We start from the raw sequence: 24,892 nt of genomic DNA, 5'->3' as shown, positions 1-24,892 counted from the left end.
CTTACCTCTGCTGCTTCTCTTTGGGACCTTTTTCTTAACAAAACCTGAAGTGCTGCTTCTGAAACTTGGAGTTTCAGAAAGACAGCAGAAGATATGCTGAAGTGTGAACCCATGCTATGGAATGAACCATATCTTCTCAAAGCCTAATTATAAAGCACATAATAATATTGTTGTAATAACAAGGTGGTTCTTTGCAAGTCCTTCTAGTCTGTAGAACAGGGGAAAAGAGTATGAGCTTTAAAGTTCAGTCTTATGCTCTGCCATTGACATCTGTCACTGATAAGCCCCTTCACCTCTCTGAGGATCTGTTTGGTCTTCTCTAAAATCAAGAAACAGGGATGCTATATCCTTTCATTGTCACCATAACCTGAAGATAATTTATGGTTAAATGAGATGGAGATCTGATTTAGTGCCTAGCTCGGCAGGCATGTCATCCGGCTTTCAATTGCCTGTGTTTCTGTGCCGTGCCATTTACAATAAAAAACTGACTGCTTCCTTGCCAGGAACACATATGAAACATATTTCCATTCCATTAATGGAATATATGTATAGTAAGGTAATTTGGAAAATATGTAAAGAAAAGCTTTACTACTTAGTATTAGCTTTATACCTACTGATAACTTGGGAAGGAGCTGAGCTTCTGAATGCAATAGTTTCCTCTTTAGTCAGTCATTCTTAGATGCTTAATAGAAGTTAATGAAGGAAGGGAACAGTTGGAATAGAGAACTAATTTCAGGCAAGTAAAAACTACAGCTTTAAAATGTTTTTTTCCTTATTATACATATAAATTGTACTTGTAGAAATTTAGCTAATATGAAAGAATATGTAAAAGAAAATATAAACAAAAGCACACTTTTCGGAGGGAAATTTAGTTCTAATTTCACCTTTTAATGCAGGACTATTTTTTAAAAGAGGCCTATAGTATTGATACATCTGAATGAATCTGAATCTGTATTGAGAAGGTGCTCTGGGTAGAAACCAGAAAGATGAAACAGATTGGGTAGTTGTTTCTTAAAATCTCTGATGGGTTCCAGTATCCTTTGGTGAAGGAATAATTTGTAAATATGAATCTGGTGAAGTTCCACAAGATGGCTAGTACCCACTGTGCTTCCATTCCCCAATATACTGAACCACTGGAGGGAAAGACCATATCTAATCATCCTTAAATATGCAATATTGAGGTCAGAAAACACCTAAATATAGTAGGCACTTAAATTTTGGAACCAGATAGATTATTAATGGGAGATACATTTCTTGTCTCCACAATTTATAAAGCAAGATGATCTCCAAATAATCTTCAGAATACTAGGGGAAAATGCCAGCTATAAGAATAGTTCTTCAAAGTGAAAATCTAGTTATTCTAATATCACCATTGTATGTGGAAAGCTCGGGAAGATAAAATGGCTCCCAGCCTGTGAGGGTCCCTGGCACCTGGTCCTGGCTGGACATCCACGATGCAAAGAGCGGAGCCAGATACTAGCTGTCTGCTGAAAATCAGAGGGTGACCTCAGTGGTCCCAAGACCAGGCGACTCATCTCTGCCTCCTTTGTCCTTCTCGGATTTCTGTAAGGATTTCACCTCTGAACGCTCAAGGACTGCTTTCCTTTTCAACATGGTTGTACCAAAAAAAATATGAGAAAGTATGCAGAGCTCCTTTCTGAAATATTTTACAGAGCATATTTACTCTGTTAGGCTCATTAGAAGTGTCGATTCTCAGTAGGGTTGATGAGCGGGCAGCGAGTTTGATAGAATGGGAGAGGCGAGACCCCTCGGAGGAGCCCCGGTTCACCAGGCCTGTCCGTTGTCCTGTACAGTTAGGCATGTAGCACCTGGTGGGTCACTGACCTGATGCAGGAGCTCAAGGGCTGCTGTTCTCTTTCCTTCATGTGCTTCGCAAACCTCTTTTTTGTTCGTGTTACTTCACTGCTTTGGTTTTCTTGATATTTGTCTTTATATCAATATTCACTTCTAGTTCTGCAGTTTCTCTTTCACTGTTTTTCTTTTTTTTCTCTCTTACTCCTCTTTCCCATTTTGAACATTCAAAGACCATCAAGAAAAACAACAGGAGAGGAGAGTCAAACACCAGTAAAATGAGATATTATAGTAGTAACTTACTATTGAGAGTGATTGAAAGATGGGTTTTTGGAACCATACCATATGTTAGAATTTGGGCTTCGCCACTTCCTATGTAACTGTGGGGCAAGCTAGTTAAGCTCTAAGCTCATCTCTCCTTGCCTCCCACCAGCCTGTAAAATATGGGATATAGTAATAGTGCCCAGCTTACAGTGCTGTGAGTTTTCAGTGATATAATAAATCTCAACTTCTTTGAACTAGCCTGGAATGGAATTTTTGTCTATTATTAATATTTATTTAACAACTATCGTAACATTTTAAAGTTGAAAGAAACTTTTGTATCGAATATTCGTCATCTTCCTCAGTAAAGGCTAAGTTCCTTCTTTTTTCACCACTGTTTCTTTCACAACTAGAGTTGTGTCCAGCAAATTAGTATTCAATACATATTTGTTGACTGACTGAGTGAATGAATCTATTCCAATTCCCTTATTTTAGGAATGAGCTATCAAGCTCAAAAGTTACAGCATTTGCCTCCAGATTGGTGACAGAGCTAGAGCTAAAAGAAAGGTCTCCTAACTCCCACACCAGTGTCCTTTCTGAGAAGATGATGTCATTTTCTCAATATTTATTTTATATGATAAATTCATAGGAAGCTGCATATTACTATAAGAGGATGTGCTTTGCTAATCAGACATGCTTGGATAAAATTCTAGTATTCTTATCAAAATCATTGGCACACTGCCTATCTTACACATCCTCATCTGTAAAGTGAGAGAATTTCTACCTTGTAGAACTATTACGAGGATGAATTGAGGTAATCCATGTAGAGTGCTTGGTCCCATTTCTTTGGCCCTCCCCACCACCAACTTTTTAGTCTAGTTAGACTTACTTTACATTCACAGTCTTACCTTGTTTCTCATTCTTTCTTGAATCTTCTATGATCAGGCTTTTGCGTCCCATCACTCCGCAGCTCACTTGTCAAGGTCAGTCCTCATGTGACTTCACCTATGAACAGGGTTTGACAGCTAAATCACACTGTGCTCCTTAATACAACTTTGTATCTCCTAGGATGTCACTCTTTTGGTTCTCCTCCCACCCCACTGGTCTGCTCCTTCTCTGACTAATCTCTTGGCTATCCTCATTTTTCCATGAGTGTCTTCTGACCCCGTTGCCTGTTTCCATTCTCTCTCTGGTTTAACCTCCTCTAGTTTCTGGCTTCAAATATTATCTAAATACCCATGACCTTCAAATGTATATCTCTAGTCCAGACCTATCCTCAGAATGCCTGATTTATAAACCTAACTGCCTACTTACATTTCAACTTAGAGATCTAACAGATTTCTCAAACTTTTTTTTTTTTAAAGATTTTTTTTTTTTGCGGTACTCAGGCCTCTCACTGTTGTGGCCTCTCCCGTTGCAGAGCACAGGCTCCGGACGCGCAGGCTCAGCGGCCATGGCTCACGGGCCCAGCCACTCCGTGGCATGTGGGATCTTCCCGGACCAGGGCACAAACCCGTGTCCCCTGCATCGGCAGGCGGACTCCCAACCACTGCGCCACCAGGGAAGCCCTCAAACTTTTTTTGATCTAAAATAAACTCCACGTTCTCTCCTGCAGCCTCCAACTATGTACTTCCTATAGATTTTCAGCTCTCAGTACATGGAGACTTCATCCTTCTGATTGCCCAAGCCCAAAACACTGGAGATCTGCTAGATTCCACTCTTTCACTCTACGTCCAATCCACTAACAAATCCTGTTGCCTCTTTCTTTGAAATATATTCAAAATTGAACAGGATTGCTGCCACCATCTTAGTATGAGACACCATCATTTCTCCCTTGGAGTATTGTATAAGCTTCCTTACTAGTCTCTGTCTCTAACCATGTCTCCTGTCAGTCTATTCTCTATGTATCAGATAGAATGTTATTGATACTTTGAAACTATATGTCAGATTACGTCTTTCTTCTGCTCCAAAACTTCCAGTGACCTCACATCTTTTTCAGGCTAAAATCTAAAGTCTGCCTGCTTCCAACCTTTGTATTCTCATGTTTTACCCTCCCCCCTTTCTCACTAACTCCACCTCTTGCTGTTTCTGGAATATACCAAGTATGCTCTTGCCACGGGGCCTTTATACTTACTGTTCCCTTTGTTCAGAAACCCTTGGAACGAGCTGTGTGAAAATTCAGCTACTTACTGATTTTAGAAAGCTAATACGGGACATATGTTTATGCGTATGTAAAACCCACAACTAGCCTCAGGTAGCATTGCATATTCAAACATTAATATTTCTGAATGAAACATTAAGAATATCTATGTGAAGTGGCATAAATAAAGACTTGACATTTCATGGTCAGTTCAGGTCCAACTTTGGGGCAAAATGAGGTCAGCTCAGGTTTTGTTGCCAAATGATTTAAGAAAAAATAAACAATTTTCAGAGCTTTGGGGATTTTAGAATTGCAGGTGAGAGATTTTGGACCTGTAACTACATGGCTTGCTCCCTTTTTTTTTTCTTTTTTTTCCAATCTTTATTCAATGATCATTGGGTAGTTAGGGTAGATCTCTATCTAAAAGGCTTTTCTCTTGTAGAGCAAGTCTGGCATGTGGAAAGTGTCTAGTTAACAATTATTGAAAGAAAGAATGAAGCTCAAATCATTTTTCACTCAAATATGTGTTATTTAGGAGACAGTGTGACCAGTTTAAGAACAGTTAACCATTATCAAAAACAAAGTACTCTTGATAAGTGATAGTTATCTCAAACACATATTAGTATTTGAAATATCAGAAATACTTAATGGCTGAATCATCTGCTGACACAAAACCCATTACCTACTTTAGTGCCTGGTAGCCTAATCGGTTGGATTCTGTTTCATTGATCTGTTATTAATTTGGCATGTAACTTTAAGTCGAATTTTTAGTATAATTTCATCCTTTTTTGATCACCCTGTGTCTCAGAGCATTTTCATGCAGTTGATCAAGGATATATTGTCCCTATTTGAATGTAAGTAAAATTTAAAATTTAAATTCTCATATACATTTAAAGTATGATGTATAAAATAAATAGAAAATAAAAGTGCAGAACTTGCATTAAAATCACCCGAAATCTTAACATTCATTTATAACCCTTATATAAATGAACTTATTTCTCTCTAAAGAAAATGTGAGTAGTAAAGAGCTGTAATGGTTTTTGTCTTAGTTTTGGTTGACTATGCACTGGAGAAAGTTAGGCATGAGTAGGAATTATTGTAGTACCACTTTTCCCAGTGGTTCTCCAACAAGAAAAATTTTATGTCCTTCCAGAAATTAATCATTTTTCTCTTCTTTCGATCTGTGAGACCATAATTGTATTTAAATTGCTAATCTGTTTTGAAGGATACATAATAAGTTGCTTAACATTTATATTGAATCAAATTCCTAATTTGTATAGCACTTTCAGAACATTTGAAAAATTAAATTTAAGAAAATGGGAGCGTTACTAGAATTTTACTGTACTTTAAAAAGTTAGCTCCCGATGTACAGACTGAAATCCTCCTTCAATCATGAATTTTTATTGCTTTTCTCTCATAGACTAGATAGAGCAGATGTGATTTTATTTTTTAATCCACATGACAGGGAGGGCTTTCTTTGTTTGGGTTTTATGGAAAGGATTTTATTTATTATGGTACTGATACTTCAGTTGCTTAAGAAAATGCTATTTTAAATATAAGTACTGACTTACTTGCATCCTTTAACTTATCGAACGTGCCTTTAAATAGCCAGTATTTTTGAAGGTCTTTATATGTGATCACCATGGCTTATATTCAACAGTGCCATTAAATGAAATAAACATAGTTGCCTCTTCTGCCACAGAGGCACAGGTGGACATCTTGGTGGTAAGCCTCATGCGGTGTGACACATGGCACAGCCCAACATGGGGGCAGAGAGCATGCAGCTTGAGCTAGGAGTCATCTTATGGACACTTCGCTGTAGATTTGTGTTTTTCTGTGGAACAGCCATCATTCAAGACATTTACATAGTATGAGGTTTGTTTTTTAAAAAATGTTTCTTATAATTTCTTAAAAATAGTCAAACCCTGATCAGCACAACCTACTTAGAAGCCAGTGTTCCTCCACCCTGCCCCTTGCTATCTATATAAATGATATTTTTGACTCTGTCCTTTATAATGTTGGCACCCTGTGCATATTAGATGTAATCGGGGCTGAAAGGAAACTTGAATCCATCTGGAAGCAATAAACTTTTCTAAAAGACTGCACAGTGTTATTTAATCCTGTGACTTCTTACTGTGAGTGAAATTAAGGTTTGATGCAGTTGTGTCACATCGTATTGATATCAAATTTATCTTTCTAAAAAAATTACTGACAGTAGTATTACAGCACAGTGGAGAAGATGGCTTGCTGTAATCCTACAAGCTATTTTGCTTCGATTACATGCTATATGGTGTAATTAAATATCTACTTGATCTAAAATGTTCAAATTTTCTCTAAAATTTTCACATTATCAAAGTAATACTTTCTTACCTTTACCTTTAATTTTGGCCTTTTATCATAGTACTAATTATGTGGTAAAAATTATAACAAAAGGCATGGAGAAGAAACTGTTACTTTAAAACTCTTTAATTGGGAACATAACTGAATAAATACCATATATGTAGAACATCAAGGTCAAACATTGAGCTTATTTTCATATCAGACTCTTTGAATCAATTTAAGGCTTTTTCAGGAAAAAAAAACCTTCTAATTTCTATTCCAAAATGGCTTTAAAAATTTCATTTCAAATAGGTAGGTAGAAGGTCATATTTTTTGTGAAGAGGAGCCTAAATGGTATCGACTAGCATAATTTATAGTCTTTGTATGTGTGTTTATTAAGATGTAATTTTTTTTTTACATTTTGCCTAAGTCCAACTGAAAATAAATTTAAAAGTTAGGATATTTGACTACATTTTATTGGTAACTTCATTTTAATATTTCTTAGTGAATCAATTCTCACTGGATTTACTTATCTAGAGGTTTTGAATGCCAAAAACAAAACAGAAACTAAACATGTTTGGCAACTGTATGCTTTTAATGGTGGAAATGAAATAAAGGGCTACATCGCCCATGTGCCTAGCATATTAAAAATAAACATAAACTTTGTCTTGAAAGTTATTAAGTTGGAATTTTTTAGTAAAACCATGATCAGCTACTTTAAAATTGTTTATCACTTTTCCTTTGTCTCCACTAAGTCTAGGCCTACAAATCCTCACCAAATTAATAAGGATTTACAAATATTTTTAGAATATCTCAAATGTGTATTTTTTGAGGTATAATTGACGTGTAACATATATTAGTTTTAGATGTACAACATAATGATTCAATATTTGTTTATATTTTGAAATGATCACCACAATGTCTAGTTAACATCCATCACCATAGTCACAAAATTTTAATTTTTGTGATAAGAACATTTAAGATCTACTCTACTAGCAGCTTTCAGATATGCAGTACAATATTATTAGCTACAGTCACCATGTTGAATGACTGTATCATCATCCCCATGACATTTTAAAGCTGGACGTTCTTACCTTTTGACCTTCCTCACCCATTTTGCCTACACCCTACCCCTTGCCTCTGGCAACCACCAGTCCATTTTCTGTCTGTGAGCTTGTGGTTTTTGTTTTCTAAGATGCCACATACAAGTGAGATCATACAGTATTTGTCTTTCTTTGACATTTCACTTAGCATAATGCCCTCATTGTTCCATCCATGTTATCCCAAAGGCAAGATTTCATTCTTTTTATGGTTGAATAATATTCCACTGTGTGTGTGTGTGTGTGACATTTTCTATATCCATTTATCCATCAGTGGACACTTAGGTTTCCATATTTTGGCTATCGTGAATATGTTTGTATTTAAGTTTACTTTTGTATGTTCAGCATAAAAGTAACTTCTGGCAATTTCTCTTTATTCTCCCCCCTTGCTTCCTTCACACACACAGTGGTTCCTTGACCACAGATGTGCCATTTCTGGCATCTGGAAGGTGGACTAATGATAAGTTCAGGTGTCCTGGAGGCTGAAAGGTGAATTTCTTCCAGTTCATTTCTGGATGGTCAGGATGGTGGCATTCTCTTCCTAGCTGTCTTGGCTCTTCAGCTGAACTTTTCCCTTCCTGGTACTAAGATCAATCTTCATCAAGTGAAAATTATTACTTCCTTTAGTCTCTCATGTAATGGTTCTGTTTCCTACCAGCAACGTGGATCTGCATGTGCTAATTTCAGATACCCTGGATTTACAGTAGTTATTCTGAATACTTGTTTGGCTTCTTAGGAGCAAATAATGACAGTCTTGAAGGTAAAACTGAATGGGAGTGGTATAAAAGTGAGCCTTTTAGTGTCTCTCAGTAGCAAAACCCTTTAGATTATCTGGAGGGCTGTGTGGTAACTTCACTGTGACTACTATGAGGTGATGGGGGATGGGACCTGCGTAGCTAGGGCATTGATTGCTAGTAATGGCAGAGGTGAAAACAAAGTCATTGTGACTGTCTTTGAGGTCCTCAGAAAAAAAGAGTATCAGTGAGCCAGCTTGGACTGTGAGATGAAAGGGCCCTTACCAGGCAGGAAGCCCATATGCAGGCATTGTCCTTAGATGCTGGCAATAGAAGCCATCATTGTAGCTTAGATTTGGTCCTATTTCCACAGTCCAGCAAGTTCCAGGCCGTGAAGGATAAAGAACTCCTTAACCTTTGTTCTCTTAGAAACAGTTGTCCATGGAGATCGCTATGTTAATATTAGCATTTTAATATCCACACAGAAGTGCCTGGAATGTTAGGTGTTCAGACATATTGAAGAAATAAGCTTTTGGATTTATCCTAAACTATTACAGTCTGATCTTTCTCTAATCCCTCCCCCATTGCTGTTTTTTAAAACCACCGTTTAACTAGTGTGGGAAAAAATATATGTGTAACTTGTTTATAAGTTCTTAAAAGGCTTTGAAGGACCTTTGTGCTTTCACCTCTCTGAAGTTAGGAACTTCTGATATGTGACTGCATTTCAGCTGAGTAGTACTGGGCCAGCGGAGTTCAGAGGGACTGGAAAATGAAGGATGTTTCTTGGAAGAGGGGCTCCGTGTGCTTTGACAGATGGTTAATGTTTGAAAAGACTAGAGTCAAGAAGGCCTTCCATTTGCTGGGTAATGAAGGAACAAAGGTTCAGAGGTTGAAATGCATACACTATCATTAAGATATTATCTGATTGATGGTAAATACAGTCAATAAAAAAACTTTTATTGGAAACCTAGCCTGTGTTTGAAGCATTGAGCTAGATGCTGGGATACAGAGATTAGAGATGAGGAGGACGGTCAAGATATTGTTGAAGTGAATGACTGAGAAACTAGAAAAAGGAAGACCGATTACAGTACTTCTGACGTTTGTGGGGAATCTGCAAAGGTCATCTAGTAGGATATATGTGAACTGTAAATCCTGTGAATTGATACACATAACTGAACTGATAATGCCAAAAAAGACTAGATTATAAGATTAAGGTGACTCAATTAATGTCATATTTTCTGTTGGTGCCATTCTCAGAGACTCCCCATTTATAAATGTTTTTCCTAAGGAATAGAAATGGAAGTAGATGTGTAAAATGACAGGGGTAAATATATAAGTAGATAGTAAAATTGAGTAATACATAGTCCCAATAGATGCACGTGAGTGCTCTTGCTGAAGTGAAAATGACAAAACCCAATTAACTGCATGATAAAGTCATGCTATAGAATATGAAATACAGAATATGAAATTTTGAATTTTTCTTTCATTTCACTAGGTTTCATATGTAATAGGGACTTGTTGCATAGACAGTCTAAAAAAATTAATGATATAATCTCAGTTGTTTGATACAAGATGATGAAAGATAAAATGCGTGAACCATGACATCTTTAGGCTGCATTTTCTTAAGGTTAGGCCTATCTTTACAACATTATAGATAGACCAGGGGGTCTTGAGCCTTTTGGTCTTGGGACCCCTTTACACTCTTAAATTATTGAAAACCACAAAAGAGCTTTTGTTTATATAAGTTATACCCATTGATATTTATCACATTAGAGATTAAACATTCAAAACATTAATTCATTGAAAATAACAGTAGTAAGTCCATTGCATTTTAACATAAATAATATTTTGACTAAAAATAAATATTTTCCAAAACAATAAAAAATCAATGCCACTTTCTTGACTGCTTTACAGTTTGCAAATCTCTTTTATAGAAGACAGTCTTCTTTAATAGAAGGCTTAATAAAAGACAGCTGAATTCTCAAGATTGCTTCTGCACTCAGTTTGTTGTGAATATCTTGTTTTTGTTAAAGTGTATAAGGAAAATCCAGTTTCACACAGATGTTTGCTTAGAAAAGGAGAAGTATTTTAATAATGTTTTCAGGTAATTGTGGATATCCTTCTTTGATACTACAGTAAAACTTGGTAAGTGCTAATTTCTTAAATGTTAGTTACAAAGCAGGATCTGAAGACATCAATTAACCTTTTGTAGTCTGCTATTTGAAAATGTATTGGTCTGTCTTGCACTTTGAATGAATCTTTCATTATGCATGATTTTATAATATCCTGCATTGACTCTTTGGAAAATTTGGTCTACTGAGTTATATAGAGCTTCCAAATGTTGACACATTTTATGTAACATGTTTAAAATATCAGATACATTAACAGCACTGCATCATAAGATTCTTTAAATAGTGGGAAGCTGTCAAGCTCACCGTGACAGATACAAGTTTTACAAAATTCTAATTTTTGCTTGAAGGCTGGAATTTTATCAGTGACAACAAATATTCTCAGTTGTTTTGCTTGAGTGACTGGCCCACTTCGCTCAATTCCCAGAAAACATTTACCAAATACTCATGTCTGAATACCATAGTCTGTTAGTCCATCTTTCAAGCAAAAATGGTCTTCCACAAAATCCAGCTAGTCATAATGGGAAGGGTATAAGTGCTTTTCCTGGAGAGAGCCATCACTTTCATTTGTAGCAGAACTGCTTTTTGCACATTTCCTAGTTCACCACACATAATATTAAAAAGAAATATACTAAAGAGCAGAGAGTTTTTTAAAAAATTGAAGTGTTACTGCTTCATCAAGGACAGTTAAGTGAAACTTCTTTTTTTTAAACTGTGAGTTTGAGGTGATGAAGGATGCAACAATTATTAATGGAATTTAGTGTCACTGCCTTGATTCATGGTGACACCAGGAGTTTTAACCACGGTTGCCTTTTCACCATCCATGCAAATGTCAGCACAGTGAAAAAGGCAAATAACGTCTCTAGTATTATTATAAAAATCATGTTGACCCTATATACCTTCTGAGATTACACATTGAGAATATCTAATTGATTGACTTAATTTGCCAATTTCTCCATTTGTCAGTATGAAACAACAGTGTAAGTATAGATATACTTTTATTAATGGTAGATATAGGAAAAAAAACTGATTTCTAAGAGCTCACTAAGATATATGGAACATGAGTAAATTATGTATCAAGAAAAGAGCTTTAGAACAGAAGATTGTCTATGATTGGAAGTCAACCTAAATTTTCAATTATACTGATTTTTAAAATACTGATTTTATGTGGTATTTGTGATTAAACAGACTATGTAATTTAAAATTGTTAATGTCACTCTGTATCATAGGCATTAAATGTTGTTTTGAATAAGAATTACATATTGTCTGTATTTCAAATCATCAAAACAATAATATTTAATTTTTTGCCTGATTAGTTCATTTTGGACTTCATGCAAAAGTACCTATGTATCTCCAGGTGCTTAGTTCTTAAGAGAAGTACCTAAGCTGTTTACACATGATAGAAATAACTAAGTGGGAAAAAAAATTGCAGATAAGAAATTGAGCATTAATGTTTTATTTGGTATGACAAAAATGTGACTTTTTGGTATGGGATTGGCATTTATCTCTCAGTAAGTGATAAGTTTAGAATTTCCTCTATAATTCTTTTACTAGATAATTCTATTTCTTGTCACTCTTGATAAGTATATATATTTAGGAACTTAAACTTTTATGCTAACATGTTAAGTCATAATTCTTGAGGATAGTAATGCATTGTGATGGTTTTTCAGTAAATTACTGGTGCAGCCCTATTTGTTTAAACCCTGGTTTAACCTGATTATTAACAATTAAATTGTGTTTTCTTCTTACAGTTAAAGTGTATTCAAATTTATTGGTCCCTTGCTTCACAGATTTATCTCAGTATGTGGTATATTCAAACAGAATTTTGTATTTTTAATTAGGGGATTAGATAAGTAATTCTGAAGAGCTGGAAAAAAAAATTGTTAGACATCACATTGCTTAACCATCTAATATACCATAAGTGTGTGTCTACACTCTGTTGTGGGAGCCATCTATCAGGCAGGCTTGTTTTTCAGGCAGTATTTTAAAGAGTGGACATGTGCAGGAACTGTGAGCGCAATTAGCGCCAAGCAGATAAATCCATCTCTAATCCTGTTTACGGTCTGCATCAGACAGATGTGCCAAGATTGATTTAGACAAGCCCTGGGCTTACAGTAATATTTTTAAAAGTGCCATTCACTGTTCTATTTCTGTTAAACCTTTGCTAAATATTCTTAAGTGTTGTTGGTTTTACTCTTCTTGTTAACCACTGTAACCTACTTTAAGCAGGTCCTGCTTTGCTTTCATGGTGACAGGGTAACCTGCCAGGAGAGGTTATCTTTATTCCTTGTAATTAAATTGACTTTTCCCCCCAAGAAAATACAACAATAGGAAGTGGGTGCTGAATTAAATAAATAGCATGATATCCAATAGACGTATACTTAAATCCCGTGCTGGAACAGATGGTCCCCAGCATCTATGTAAGTAATGTGAGAGGACAGTTAATGTTCTGAAACAACTAGCTATCACCAATATGATCCTAATGAACCAATAGATTTCAAATAATAAACCACTTGCCACAAAGAAAAACATATATAAATATATATCATCTGTAAGGTTTTAATTCTCATAATCTGAGAAAGTGTCTATAAATGATTCTCATATTTTTATCTACTATTATCAAATATCAATTTATGGATAAAGTTTGACTTCATATTTTTCACCAGTAAAGCTATGTTTTAACATTAAGGTAAAATTAAAGTTATATTTAAACTACACCCCCGAAGTATGTTTTCTTTTCATTAAAAAAAATATTTTTAATTCCCCTTTTACATACTGTCTGCATGTGTTAGGTTGTGCATGGAAATGTGGCTTTTGCTACGTTATGAAAACATTTGCTTTTATACATGGCAGAAACTTGTTGTATACTCTAACAGAGGTGGCTGGTGTGGGGATCGAAGCAGCTATCTTGCAGATGAAAAAGTAAGCAGAGATAAAAGACCTAAATATGTTTCAGCATTTATAAATTTACAAATAAAATAGGTTATAAATCAAAAGCAGTATTTTTCTGATTCACATAGAGAATAAAGAGAGTCTGAGTCATTCTTAAGGTATTACTTATAAAGGGGTGTAGATAAGTGGTCAATTTTTATAGACCCTAAAACAGTAGTCTTCACTCTGAATATGGTTTATTTTCTTTTTTTTCCCTCTTTAATCATGTTTTTCATAAATATTTGTATTTTCTAAATGTGTCCCAAAGAGTAAGTGTTTTGGTATGGGGGTTGAGGAGAAACAGTGACCTTCTTAGATTTTTAGCTTATCCTATCAGATGATCTCTAGAACCTTCAGCCTTCACTGGGGGTTAGCCTGAGGGCTTTCCACCTAGAAACCTGAGGACCCTTCGGCCTTAGCTCTCTTTCAAGTCTTGGAAACCAATGTCCTGTTGCCCCGCAGAGCCAGCTGGCCCACTGCTTATACCTTAAGAACTTCAAAAAACAAAAATAAGACATAGACAAGCACCATCTAATCTGATGATGGATTAAACAATATTTAGACAGTTCCAAGCCATTAAATAAAACCATTTTAAATTCAAGTTCACAGAATTCTAACAAGTTTTAATCCTAAAGACCATATTCAGAAGAAGAAAATAATTTTCTATAAAACTAGTATACACATCTTCACATATGTTAGGAAACAGTTTTATTCAAAATCAGGTGTATCCTGTGATTAGAGAGAACTGGGCAGATTTACTCATGTCATGTAAATGATTAACATTGGAGAAATGAATAATAGGCCAGAATTACTATGTAGGAAATTGGCACCTGAGAGATCTCTATAGCTGCTGAGAAAAAGAGTGCTGAAGAACATTTGCATATTGTTAGAAGTTCGTAAAACAAAAACTGTTTTATTCACAGATCAATTATCTTTATTTTCATTTCAAGTAAAAACAAAATGTTTGTTCTAAATCTGCAGTTCTTCCTCTTAGTTTCCTGTTGTCACCCCGGCAAAGAGACCACGTGAAAACCCCAAATTTGAATCAGTGGGCAAATGTGGGAAGAGATTAGAAGCCTGAGCAGGGAAAGCAGGAAATACTACTCAGAGAGTTACAGGGATTTTCAGAATTTTCACTTCTGTCAGCTCCTGGTTGCTACATTCTAACTTTCCATTTCCTTGAAGGTTACCCTGAAGTTTCAGATGAAATACAGTTGACCCTTGAACAACATGGGTTTGAACTGCATGCGTCCATATATATGCAGATTTTTTAAAATAGTAAATAGTGGGTGGTTGTTTGCGTCCTTGGATGTGGAACCACGAATGGGGGGAACTGTGGATACGGAGGGACAGCTATAAATTATATGAGGATTTTTGGCAGCACTGAGGGTGCAGCCCTAAGCCCTGAGTTGTTTAAGGATCAACTCTGCTACTCAGTTAAGACACGTCGGTGGGGCTTCCCTGGTGGTGCAGTGATTAAGAATCCTCCTGACAATGCAGGCGGCATGGGTTTGAGCCCTGGTCTGGGAAGATCCCACATGCCGCGGAGCAACAAAGCCCTTGCACCACAACTACTGAGCCTAAGCTCTAGAGCCCGTGAGCCACAACTACTGAAGCCCATGCACCTAGAGCCCGTGCTCTGCAACAAGAGAAGCCACCACAGTGAGAAGCCCATGCACAGCAATGAAGACCCAGTGCAGCCAAAAATAAATAAATTTATTTTAAGAAATAAATAAAAAAGACATTGGTGGTTTGCTGTTTTCCTACAGAATAGAGACAGAATAATGGTTTGCCTACTGTTTTAAGTTTGACTAGAATAAAAAACAGATCCAGAGGATCAGACGAGTGTGTGTTTACTTGAAGAAGGTCCTTACTAATGTGAAATGTGGGTAAAGACCAGCCAAATTGCTTGGATTTAAATCTTGGATCTGGCCCCTACCAGGTGTATGACCGTGGACAAGTTATGTAAACACTCTGGCCTGAATTCCTTCTCTTTTAGGAAAAAGCATCTACCTCAGGTTAGTAGATCCACAGGTTAAGGATTAAATGAGATAATAGATGTAAAGTGCTTATAGCAATGATATAGCACAGTGATATAGCACATGCTCATTAAATATTAGCTACCCTTACATTTTAGAAAATGGGATTTTTTTTTTTGCGGTACGCGGGCCTCTCACTGTTGTGGCCTCTCCCCTTGCGGAGCACAGGCTGCGGACGTGCAGGCTCAACGGCCATGGCTCACGGGCCCAGCCGCTCCGCGGCATGTGGGATCTTCCCGGACCGGGGCACGAACCCGTGTCCCCTGCATCGGCAGGCGGATTCTCAACCACTGCGCCACCAGGGAAACCTAGAAAATGGGATTTTAACAATTAAAACTATGATCAGGTACTATTTTAGGATGAGCAAAGGAAACATCTTTTTCAATTAATTACAGAAATACTTTCATTGTAGGAAAATTAGAAATTCATATACGCAAACTAAATCACAAACTCATTCTCCTTCCAAGTTTTCATATGCATCTTCATACATATGTGCATATGGAAATATATTCCACATGCATTATGTGTTCAGTAAATATATACAAAACAGTAATGGAAATGTGCACTGTTTTAGACACTTTTCTAGTCAGATTTCTACATTTTAATGACTGAATTGCATTCTGGTATATGACTCTGCTTCATTTATCAGAACCAATACTCTGTTATTTCATATTTAGGTTGTTTCCAAGTTTCACTCAAACAATGCTTGGGTGAGCATTCTTTTAGCTAAATTGTGCATGTTACTTATTCCCTTAGGGTAAATTCCTGGAAGTAAATTGCTGGATCAAAAATATGCATATTTTAAAGCACTTTCCCTTCTCTCCATTTTAAAAAAAATATAAAATGTAATGCTGACTACAGAGAGGGAGGTTTTTAAGAAAAAATTAATCTTATACTCCCTCATATCTCTCTTTTCATGGGTAACCACTGTTTATTTTCCCCTTGGGTTTTTTTCTCCTTTTAAAGAAATGAGATCAAATTTCTCAGATTATTTTGTTACTTGCTTTTATTCCACTTATTCATACCTCTTAACATGAGTGTCTTTCCAGATTAGAACACAAAGATCTAATTTGCTCATTTGTGAGTTGAAGATTATGATTAAACTGTTCTCCTATTGAAGAACATGAATATTGCTTCAAATATTTTTGCTATTATAAATGCTGCAATTAACATTTTGAAATCTTTTGATACGTATTCCCAACTTGTTCTCCAGCAGTTACCATTTTTGCATTCCCACCAGTGCTGGGAGTGGTTCCCTTTACCGACATCATCACTGAGCATTATTTTTGATCTTGTGCCAATCTAAAAGGCAAAAAATGGTATCTTGTTGTTTTAATTTGCATTTCTTTGATTACTAATTAGATTGAACTTTCTCATATGTTCATTGGTCAATTTGCATTTCTTGTTCTGTGAAATGCCTGTCTGGGCCTTTTATGTACTTTTCCACTAAAGTGTTTCTTTTCTTGATTAAATAGATTATTTAACTGTCATATGTTGCAAATATTTCTGCCCAGTTGGCTTTTGTTTGTGACTTCTTATGGGTCTTTAGGACTTTATTGGCATTAAATAACTTCTGTGTTGAGTATCTCAGTCTCTGTAATGTCTGCCTTTATTGCCATGCTATGGCTTTACTAATTTATGGTTATATAAAGTTCTTTCTAATCTAGGAATATTGGTGTATATTATGAAATAGAGATCTAGTTTTTCTTTTCTTTTTTAAAGATGAACCAGTTCTAAATCACCCTTCACTGAATATTTCCCACTGAACTTGGATACTACCATTATCACATTAGTGACTTAAAATATTTACAAGTATTTCTTTGGACCATTCATTTATCTATTCCTAGATGTTTAAATTATTATAGCCTTAAAAAATAGTATTTTATCTGACTGCGTATGTACTTCCCCTCATTACTGTTAAAACATTTTCTTCATTAATATATTTATTCCAAGAAAATTTGCAAATCATTTGATTAGGTTCCTTGCCCCTTACATCAAAGAAAATACCATTGAGATTTTGACTGGAATTGCATTAATGTAGTTATTAATAATGAGAATACTGGCATAAAAATATGTAATCTTCGAACTTGGCATGCCTTCATTTATTCAATTCTTTGTCTCTCAGTTTATTTTGAATGGCCTTTTCCACCCAAGCAAGTCCAGGATCATTTTGCTAAATTTGTTTCTGGATAATAATTTGCATAGGATCTCTTTATCTCCATTATGCTTTCTTTCTAGGTATTGATATATTTGTAACCAGCTTCCTTACTGGCTATTCTTATTAGTTCTATTGGTTTTAAGTTGACTCTTTTGAGTTTTGTGAATATATTGTGATACTATCTATAAATAGTTATAGTTTCAGCTGTCCCTCTACCCCTTCCACCATCAGTTGTTTTTATTTCATTTTCCTTATGTATGATAGTGACCAGAATGTCCAGAATAATTGAGAATAGTAAGAATGATAATAGGTATTCTCGCCCTGTTTCCGTAAATTTTTCTAGTTTTCACTATTAAGTTGGATCTTGGCTGTTGGTTTAGTATCTTTAAATTTGCAGTTTACAAGAGATTTTAACTAGGAATAGTCATTGAATTGTTTACTGCCAAAGTAGAGCACACACGGCAAGGAATTCAGACAAATATAGGACTTCGAGTGAAAAGTGTATATTTCATCCCTCTATTTTTTTTCCTCAGTGGTCCTTCCCTCCCTTTCTACTTCCCTCCTTTGGAGCGCTTATTTGCTGTATGTTTGACTACGTAAATACTCAAATTGATATGAGACGCAAGGTTATAACGAATATTATAAGTTTAGCCTAGAAGAAATTATTTGTAACATATATCATGCATATATAATAAAGGATTAATTTCAAGAATATTTGAAGGACTCCTACAAATTAGAAGAAATAGACAAGCAACCAAATAGAAATAGGGAAATGCATTTGTAGAGGCAACTCTTTTAAGAAATACAAATGAAAAATAAAAGATGTTCAACTTTATTGATTGTTTAACTGATTTTTGGAAAAGTACTCGCAGATATAATCAAGAATATAAATTCCTTTAGGGTAGGGAAGTGCTATGACCTGTCTATAACATTTAGCTTATGAAGCAGACACCCAGTAGCACCCGTATATGGGAGGCCAGTTTCTTTACACTTCACAAGGTATCATTTGCCATACAGACAGTACATACCACAGGGTGAGGATTTGTCGGGACCTTTGAAAGCCTGCTTCATTCCATTCTTTTTTTTTTTTTTTTTTTTGTGGTACGCGGGCCTCTCACTGCTGTGGCCCCTCCCGTTGCGGAGCACAGGCTCCGGACGCGCAGGCTTAGCGGCCATGGCCCACGGGCCCAGCCGCTCCGCGGCATGTGGGATCTTCCCGTACCGGGGCACGAACCCGCGTCCCCTGCATCGGCAGGCGGATTCTCAACCACTGCGCCACCAGGGAAGCCCCGATTCCATTCTTGACGGTAGTGGAAGGATGTAAGCTCTCCCTGGCCCCTCCCAATTGTTCTAGAGACCCTGGCCATATGCCTACCTGCTCAACAAGTGCAAATAACTTGTACTAAGCCCACCAGCTGCAGATATCTTAATGATGATTTACTGTGAAAGAGCTTGGTTTCCCTCATATATAACACGTACTGTCCAGCTTTAGTTTCTAAGATATTCTTCCTGAGAAGGAACCAGGCTCCTTGAGGAATCCAGATGAGCTTGAAACACTATGCTGTTATAAGAAAGAAAGGTTATTTTCAAAGCTATTGAGATATTGTAACAAAGGAGGCAGATGGGAGGAACTCTCACTGGTCATTCTGTACCAATTTGGAGTATTCAAGTGGAAACAAGAATTTTAATTAATTGAAAAATTGAGTCTATAAAAGGTCCTAACTTTATTATATGGTCAAAGGGAACAAACAATCTAAAATATGCTACAGCTGCATTTTCAAAATGTGTTCTAGGACCCTCTCAGGGAGTTTGGGAGATCAAAGCTATTTTCATAATTTTATTAAGAAGTTATTTGTTATTTGCACTCTTATTCTGTCTCGAGGGTACAGTTGAGTTTTCCAGAGGCTGAGATATGTGGTGACATATTTGCCCTGATGGCTAATACAGTGTGTGCTTTGTATTCTTGTGTTTAAAAAAGTCTCTGTTTTGATGTCTAATATGGTAAATATCAATAGATATAACCTCCATAAACAAAAGCTATTTGGGGCCCTCAGTCTTTAAGAATGTAAATGGGCTCTGAGACCAAAGAGATTGAGAGCCGTTGAACTAGAGAAAAGTCAATCTTACCAACATGAGTTAATCCATTAGTACTTACAGAAGAGTGGGTGGGTTGACTCACTCTGTTCATGAAGGCACGTGGGACATTTTGGCTTCTGATGATACATTATTTTCACTCTGTTGATTAAGTGATGATTGTAGTAATAGTGATGGCTGTTTTATTTTCTAGAATATATAAATGTTTCCCATTGAAGTGATACTTTGAGGGTATTGATTCTCAGGTCACCGGGTGACAATAGAAGTAGACGGTACGCAGACCTGAAGCTTGAGCTTTCTGAGGAAATGACAGGCCTGAAAATTTGCCTGTGGGTTCACCCTATCCCACTGCCATAAGCACCGAGAGAAGAACTTGTCTTTGTTTCTTTTTCAGTGGTACATGTGCTTTGGGAGCAATTGGGCTGTTTGCTGAATGGTTGGGAAAGGCCCCCAAACTCCCTGAGAATGCAGAGAAAGAACTTAAATCACCTGAAAATTTTTGCTCCAGTCTGAGAATATCTTTATGCCTGCTTAAGGCCTAAGAAAGCTGAGAGAGGGCCTCTGCTTCCTGGGGCTATTTTAGCGCTGGTACCATTTCTACATCTGTTTCTATTGATTTCTTTGTCTCTTATCTTGGCTGGTATTTTTCTGCCTTTTTACATGTGTAGTGATTTGTGATTGAATGAGAGCAATTGTGAATTTTACCATTTAGAGTTGCTAAATATTTTCGTATTCCTGTAAATGCTTTTCTTTTTTTCTTTTTTAACATCTTTATTAGAGTATAATGGTGTGTCAGTTTCTGCTTTATAACAAAGTGAATCAGTTATACATACACATATGTCCCCATATCTCTTCCCTCTTGCATCTCCCTCCGTCCCTATCCCATCCCTCTAGGTGGTCACAAAGCACCGAGCTGATCTCCCTGTGCTATGCGGCTGCTTCCCACTAGCTATCTGTTTTACGTTTGGTAGTGTATATATGTCCATGCCACTCTCTCACTTTGTCACAGCTTAACTTCCCCTTCCCCATATCCTCAAGTCCATTCTCTAGTAGGTCTGCATCTTTATTCCCGTCTTGCCCCTCGGTTTTTCTGACCATTTTCTACTTTTTTTTTTTTTAGATTCCATATATATGTATTAGCATACAGTATTTGTTTTTCTCTTTCTGACTTACTTCACTCTGTATGACAGACTCTAGGTCCATCCACCTCACTACAAATAACTCAGTTTCGTTCCTTTTTATGGATGAGTAATATTCCATTGTATATATGTGCCACATCTTCTTTATCCATTCATCTGTTGATGGACACTTAGGTTGCTTCCATGTCCTGCAACTGACAAAGGATTAATCTCCAAAACATACAAGCAACTCATGCAGCTCGATATCAAAAAAACAAACAACCCAATCCAAAAATGGGCAGAAGACCTAAACAGACATTTCTCCAAAGAAAATATACAGATTGCCAACAAACACATGAAAGAATGCTCAACATCATTAATCATTAGAGAAATGCAAATCAAAACTACAATGAGATATCATCTGACACCGGTCAGAATGGCCATCATCAAAAAATCTACAAACAGTAAATGCTGGAGAGGGTGGGGAGAAAAGGGAACCCTCTTGCACTGTTGGTGGGAATGTAAATTGATGCAGCCACTATGGAGAAGAGTATGGAGATTCCTTAAGAAACTAAAAATAGAACTACCATATGACCCAGCAATCCCACTACTGGGCATATACCCTGAGAAAACCATAATTCAAAAAGAGTCATGTACCAAAATGTTCATTGCAGCTCCAGTAAATACTCTTGAGCTTTGTTCTAGGATGTTAAGTTACTTGGAAACACTTGAATCCTTTTGAGGGTTGCTCTTAAGCTTTGTTAGGTGGAATCAGAGCAGCCTTTGGTCAGCTCACTAACGAGACAATACTTTTTTAAGTGCTCTCCCCAAAGTCCCACGAATTTCATTATTTTTCCACTTTGGCTGGTGGAAACACCTGTGTGATCTCTGAGTGTTGTTCTCTCTAATCCTTTGGGTAATTCTTTCCCTGGCCTCACACATATACAGATCCATGCTCAGCTGAAGATTCAGGGGGAAGATCTATAGAGTTCTCTTTCTTTTTATAATAATTTTCCAAGTGAACTCTAAGTCATCTTGGCTTTCCTGGCTCCTCAGTCCTCCTCAACTCAGGGAGACAACCAGACTCCACCAGGGTTCCGCTCCCTGTGGCCTGGGACAGTCGGCTTGTAATCATATGGCTTCTTTGTTTTCCCCCTCTCAGGAATCACTGTCCCGTGCTACCTAATGTCCCATGTCTGAAACTGATGTTTCCTTTCTCTGGTGTGCTCTTTTAGTCGTTTCAGGCAGAAGGTAAAAGCATTCCCTGTGATTCCATGTGGGCCAGAGTGGAAGTTTTGAAAGTACTATTTTTAAAGTATAAAACACTTCTACTTTGAGAGTCAGTTGAAAAAGTCCATTATCACAACAACAGGTGTTTTCTGACCTGTGTTTAAACATAACCAGTAAAATTTCATGCCACTATAAAATAAAGTCTGACTATAGTAAGATTCAGGTGCATCTTTCTTTTTAGAATAGCAGGCATTCATAATGCTTTCTGCTCACAGTAATCTTGCTCTGTTTCCTTTTTGCATATGTGTTACTTTCCCTAGAATGTAAATTTTCTTTCCTTTACATGTTGCCTTCAACAACCTGTCATAAACTCACTTCTGTTAGTGAATTCTCTTCTTTCCGTTACTTTACTCTGTCCTTGTAAGTACCAGGAAGCCTCTTGCATGATACTCACTTATTATTATTGAAATGTTGCTTTGTTTATGTTCCTGGAATTCTTCATACATTGAATATTCTCAGATTCTGAATGTCCTAGGCCTTGTGTGGCAGGGACTCCCTTCCACTTCTTCTATTTATGGGAAAATAGACCCAATTTTTCTTTTTTTATCCCCACCCATCTCATACAGGACTTGACATAAAGCATAATCAGTAAAATAACAGATGATAATGATTTTGTGGGTTTTCACTATTTATTATTCATACATATAAGATATAGACACAGTGGTTTTGATTAGAAAATTTAATTTCTTTTCAGGTGATTCCAAGTATAATTTTCTACATAAAGAAGAATTTATTGAACTCAAAGACATATTCTCTGTCAAACTGAAACGGCGTTATTCAGTTAAACAGCAGAGAAGTGGTACTTTATTAGGAATCACACTCTTCATATGTTTGAAAAAGGAACAAAATAAATTAAAGGATTCTACACTTGATCTTATTAATTTAAGTGAAGACCACTGTGACGTATGGTTTAGACAGTTCAAGAAAATTTTGGCAGGTAAGTACTCCTTGTGGAGATTTTTAATGAGTCTAGTTTCCTTGACGTAGGTTATTAATCTAAACATGACACTGTATTTATCAGTACAGTAACCCTTGATTATGTTGAGGTCATTTGCTTCTGTTGTTAGTTTGTTAAGTGTTTTTATCATGAAAGGTGTTGAATTTGGTCACATGCTTTTTCTACATCAATTGAAATAATCATATGGCTTTTTCCTTTCATTCTATTAATGTGGTGTATTACATTGATTGATTTTCATATGTTGAACCATCCTTGCATTCCAGGAATAAATCCCACATGGTCATGGTATATAATTCTTTTAATATTTTACTGAATTTGGTTTGCTAGTATTTTGTTGAGGATTTTAACATTGATATTTGTGAGAAATATCTGTGTGTAGTTTTCTTTTCTGCTTTTATTATCTTTTTTCTGACTTTGCTATCAAGGTGATGCTGACCTTATAGAATGACTTAGGAAATAACTGTTGAATGACCTCTTCCTTAAAGAAACTTTGATCATCTGAAATAAAACAATTCTTAAATATTTTTTTTCACTTGTTATTTTTCTATTAATGTTTCTTTTGAGCTTATATTGGAATTTGCTTTTCTTCCACCTACACATTGATGGCAAGTGCATATATGTACTGGATGGCTTGAGAATAACAGTTTTTTTTAAATTGGAGTATAGTTGATTTACAATATTGTGTTAGTTTCAGGTGTACAGCAGTGTGATTTGGTTATACATATATATATGTATGTGTGTGTGTGTGTGTGTATATATGTATATTCCTTTTTTTCTATTCTTTTCTGTTACAGTTTATTACAAGATATTGAATACAGTTCCCTGTGTTATACAGTAAATTCTTGTTGTTTATCTGTTTTATATATGGTAGCGTGCATCTGTTAATCCCATACTCCCAATTTATCCCTCCCCCCCTTCCCCTTTGGTAACCATAAGTTTGTTTTCTATGTCTGTGAGTTTGGGTTTTTTAAATAAGTTCATCTGTACTATTTTTTAGATTCCACATAAAAGTGATATCATAATATTTATCTTTCTCTGTCTGACTTACTTCACTTAGTATGATAATCTCTACATACATGTTGCTGAAAATGGCATTATTTCATTCTTTTTTATGGCTGACTAATATTCCATTGTGTGTGTGTGTGTGTATCACATCTTCTTTATCCATTCATCTGTGGATGGACACTTAGGGTGCTTCCATGTCCTGGCTATTGTAAAAAGTGCCTCCATGAATGTTGGGGTGCATGTATCTTTTTGAATTAAAGTTTTCATCTTTTCCAAGTATATGCTCAGGAGTGGCATTGCTGGATCAGACAGTAACTATTTGTAGTTTTTTGAGGACCCTCCACACTGTTCTCCATAGTGGCTGCACCAATTTACATTCCCACCAACAGTGCAAGAGGGTTCCCTTTTCTCCACATCCTCTCCAGCATTTATTATTTGTAGACTTTTTGATGATGGCCATTCTGACTGGTGTGGGGTGATACCTCATTGTAGTTTTGATTTGCCGTTCTCTAATAATTAGTGATGGTGAGCATCTTTTCATGTGCCTGTTGTCCATCTGCATGTCTTCTTTGGAGAAATGTCTGTTTACGTCTTCTGTCCATTGTTTGTTTTTTGAAATTGAGTTGTATGCACTGTTTGTATATTTTGGAAATTAAGCCCTTGTCAGTCACATCATTTGCAATTCTCTCCCAGTCTATAGGTTGTCTTTTGTTTTTGTTTATGGTTTCCTTTGCTCTACAAATCTTATAAGTTTGATTTATAGGTCTCATTTGTTTATTTTTGCTTTTATTTACATTGCCTTGG

At 36.2% G+C, this 24,892-nt stretch overlaps 1 protein-coding gene across 1 annotated transcript in view; it reads left to right on the top strand.

Moving 5' to 3' along the window:
* The window catches only part of CERKL (CERK like autophagy regulator), a 147,211-nt gene that overhangs the window by 20,588 nt on the left and 101,731 nt on the right, over positions 1 to 24,892 (top strand). The window contains exon 2 of the mRNA XM_079924121.1: positions 22,820 to 23,062. Coding sequence (XP_079780247.1) covers positions 22,820 to 23,062 — 243 coding nt within the window. The remainder of the gene's footprint in view (positions 1 to 22,819; positions 23,063 to 24,892) is intronic.

This window comes from Stenella coeruleoalba, assembly GCF_951394435.1.
Source record: "Stenella coeruleoalba genome assembly, chromosome: 6".
Lineage (NCBI taxonomy): Eukaryota > Metazoa > Chordata > Mammalia > Artiodactyla > Delphinidae > Stenella > Stenella coeruleoalba.
This window is presented reverse-complemented; position numbering and strand designations above follow the sequence as displayed.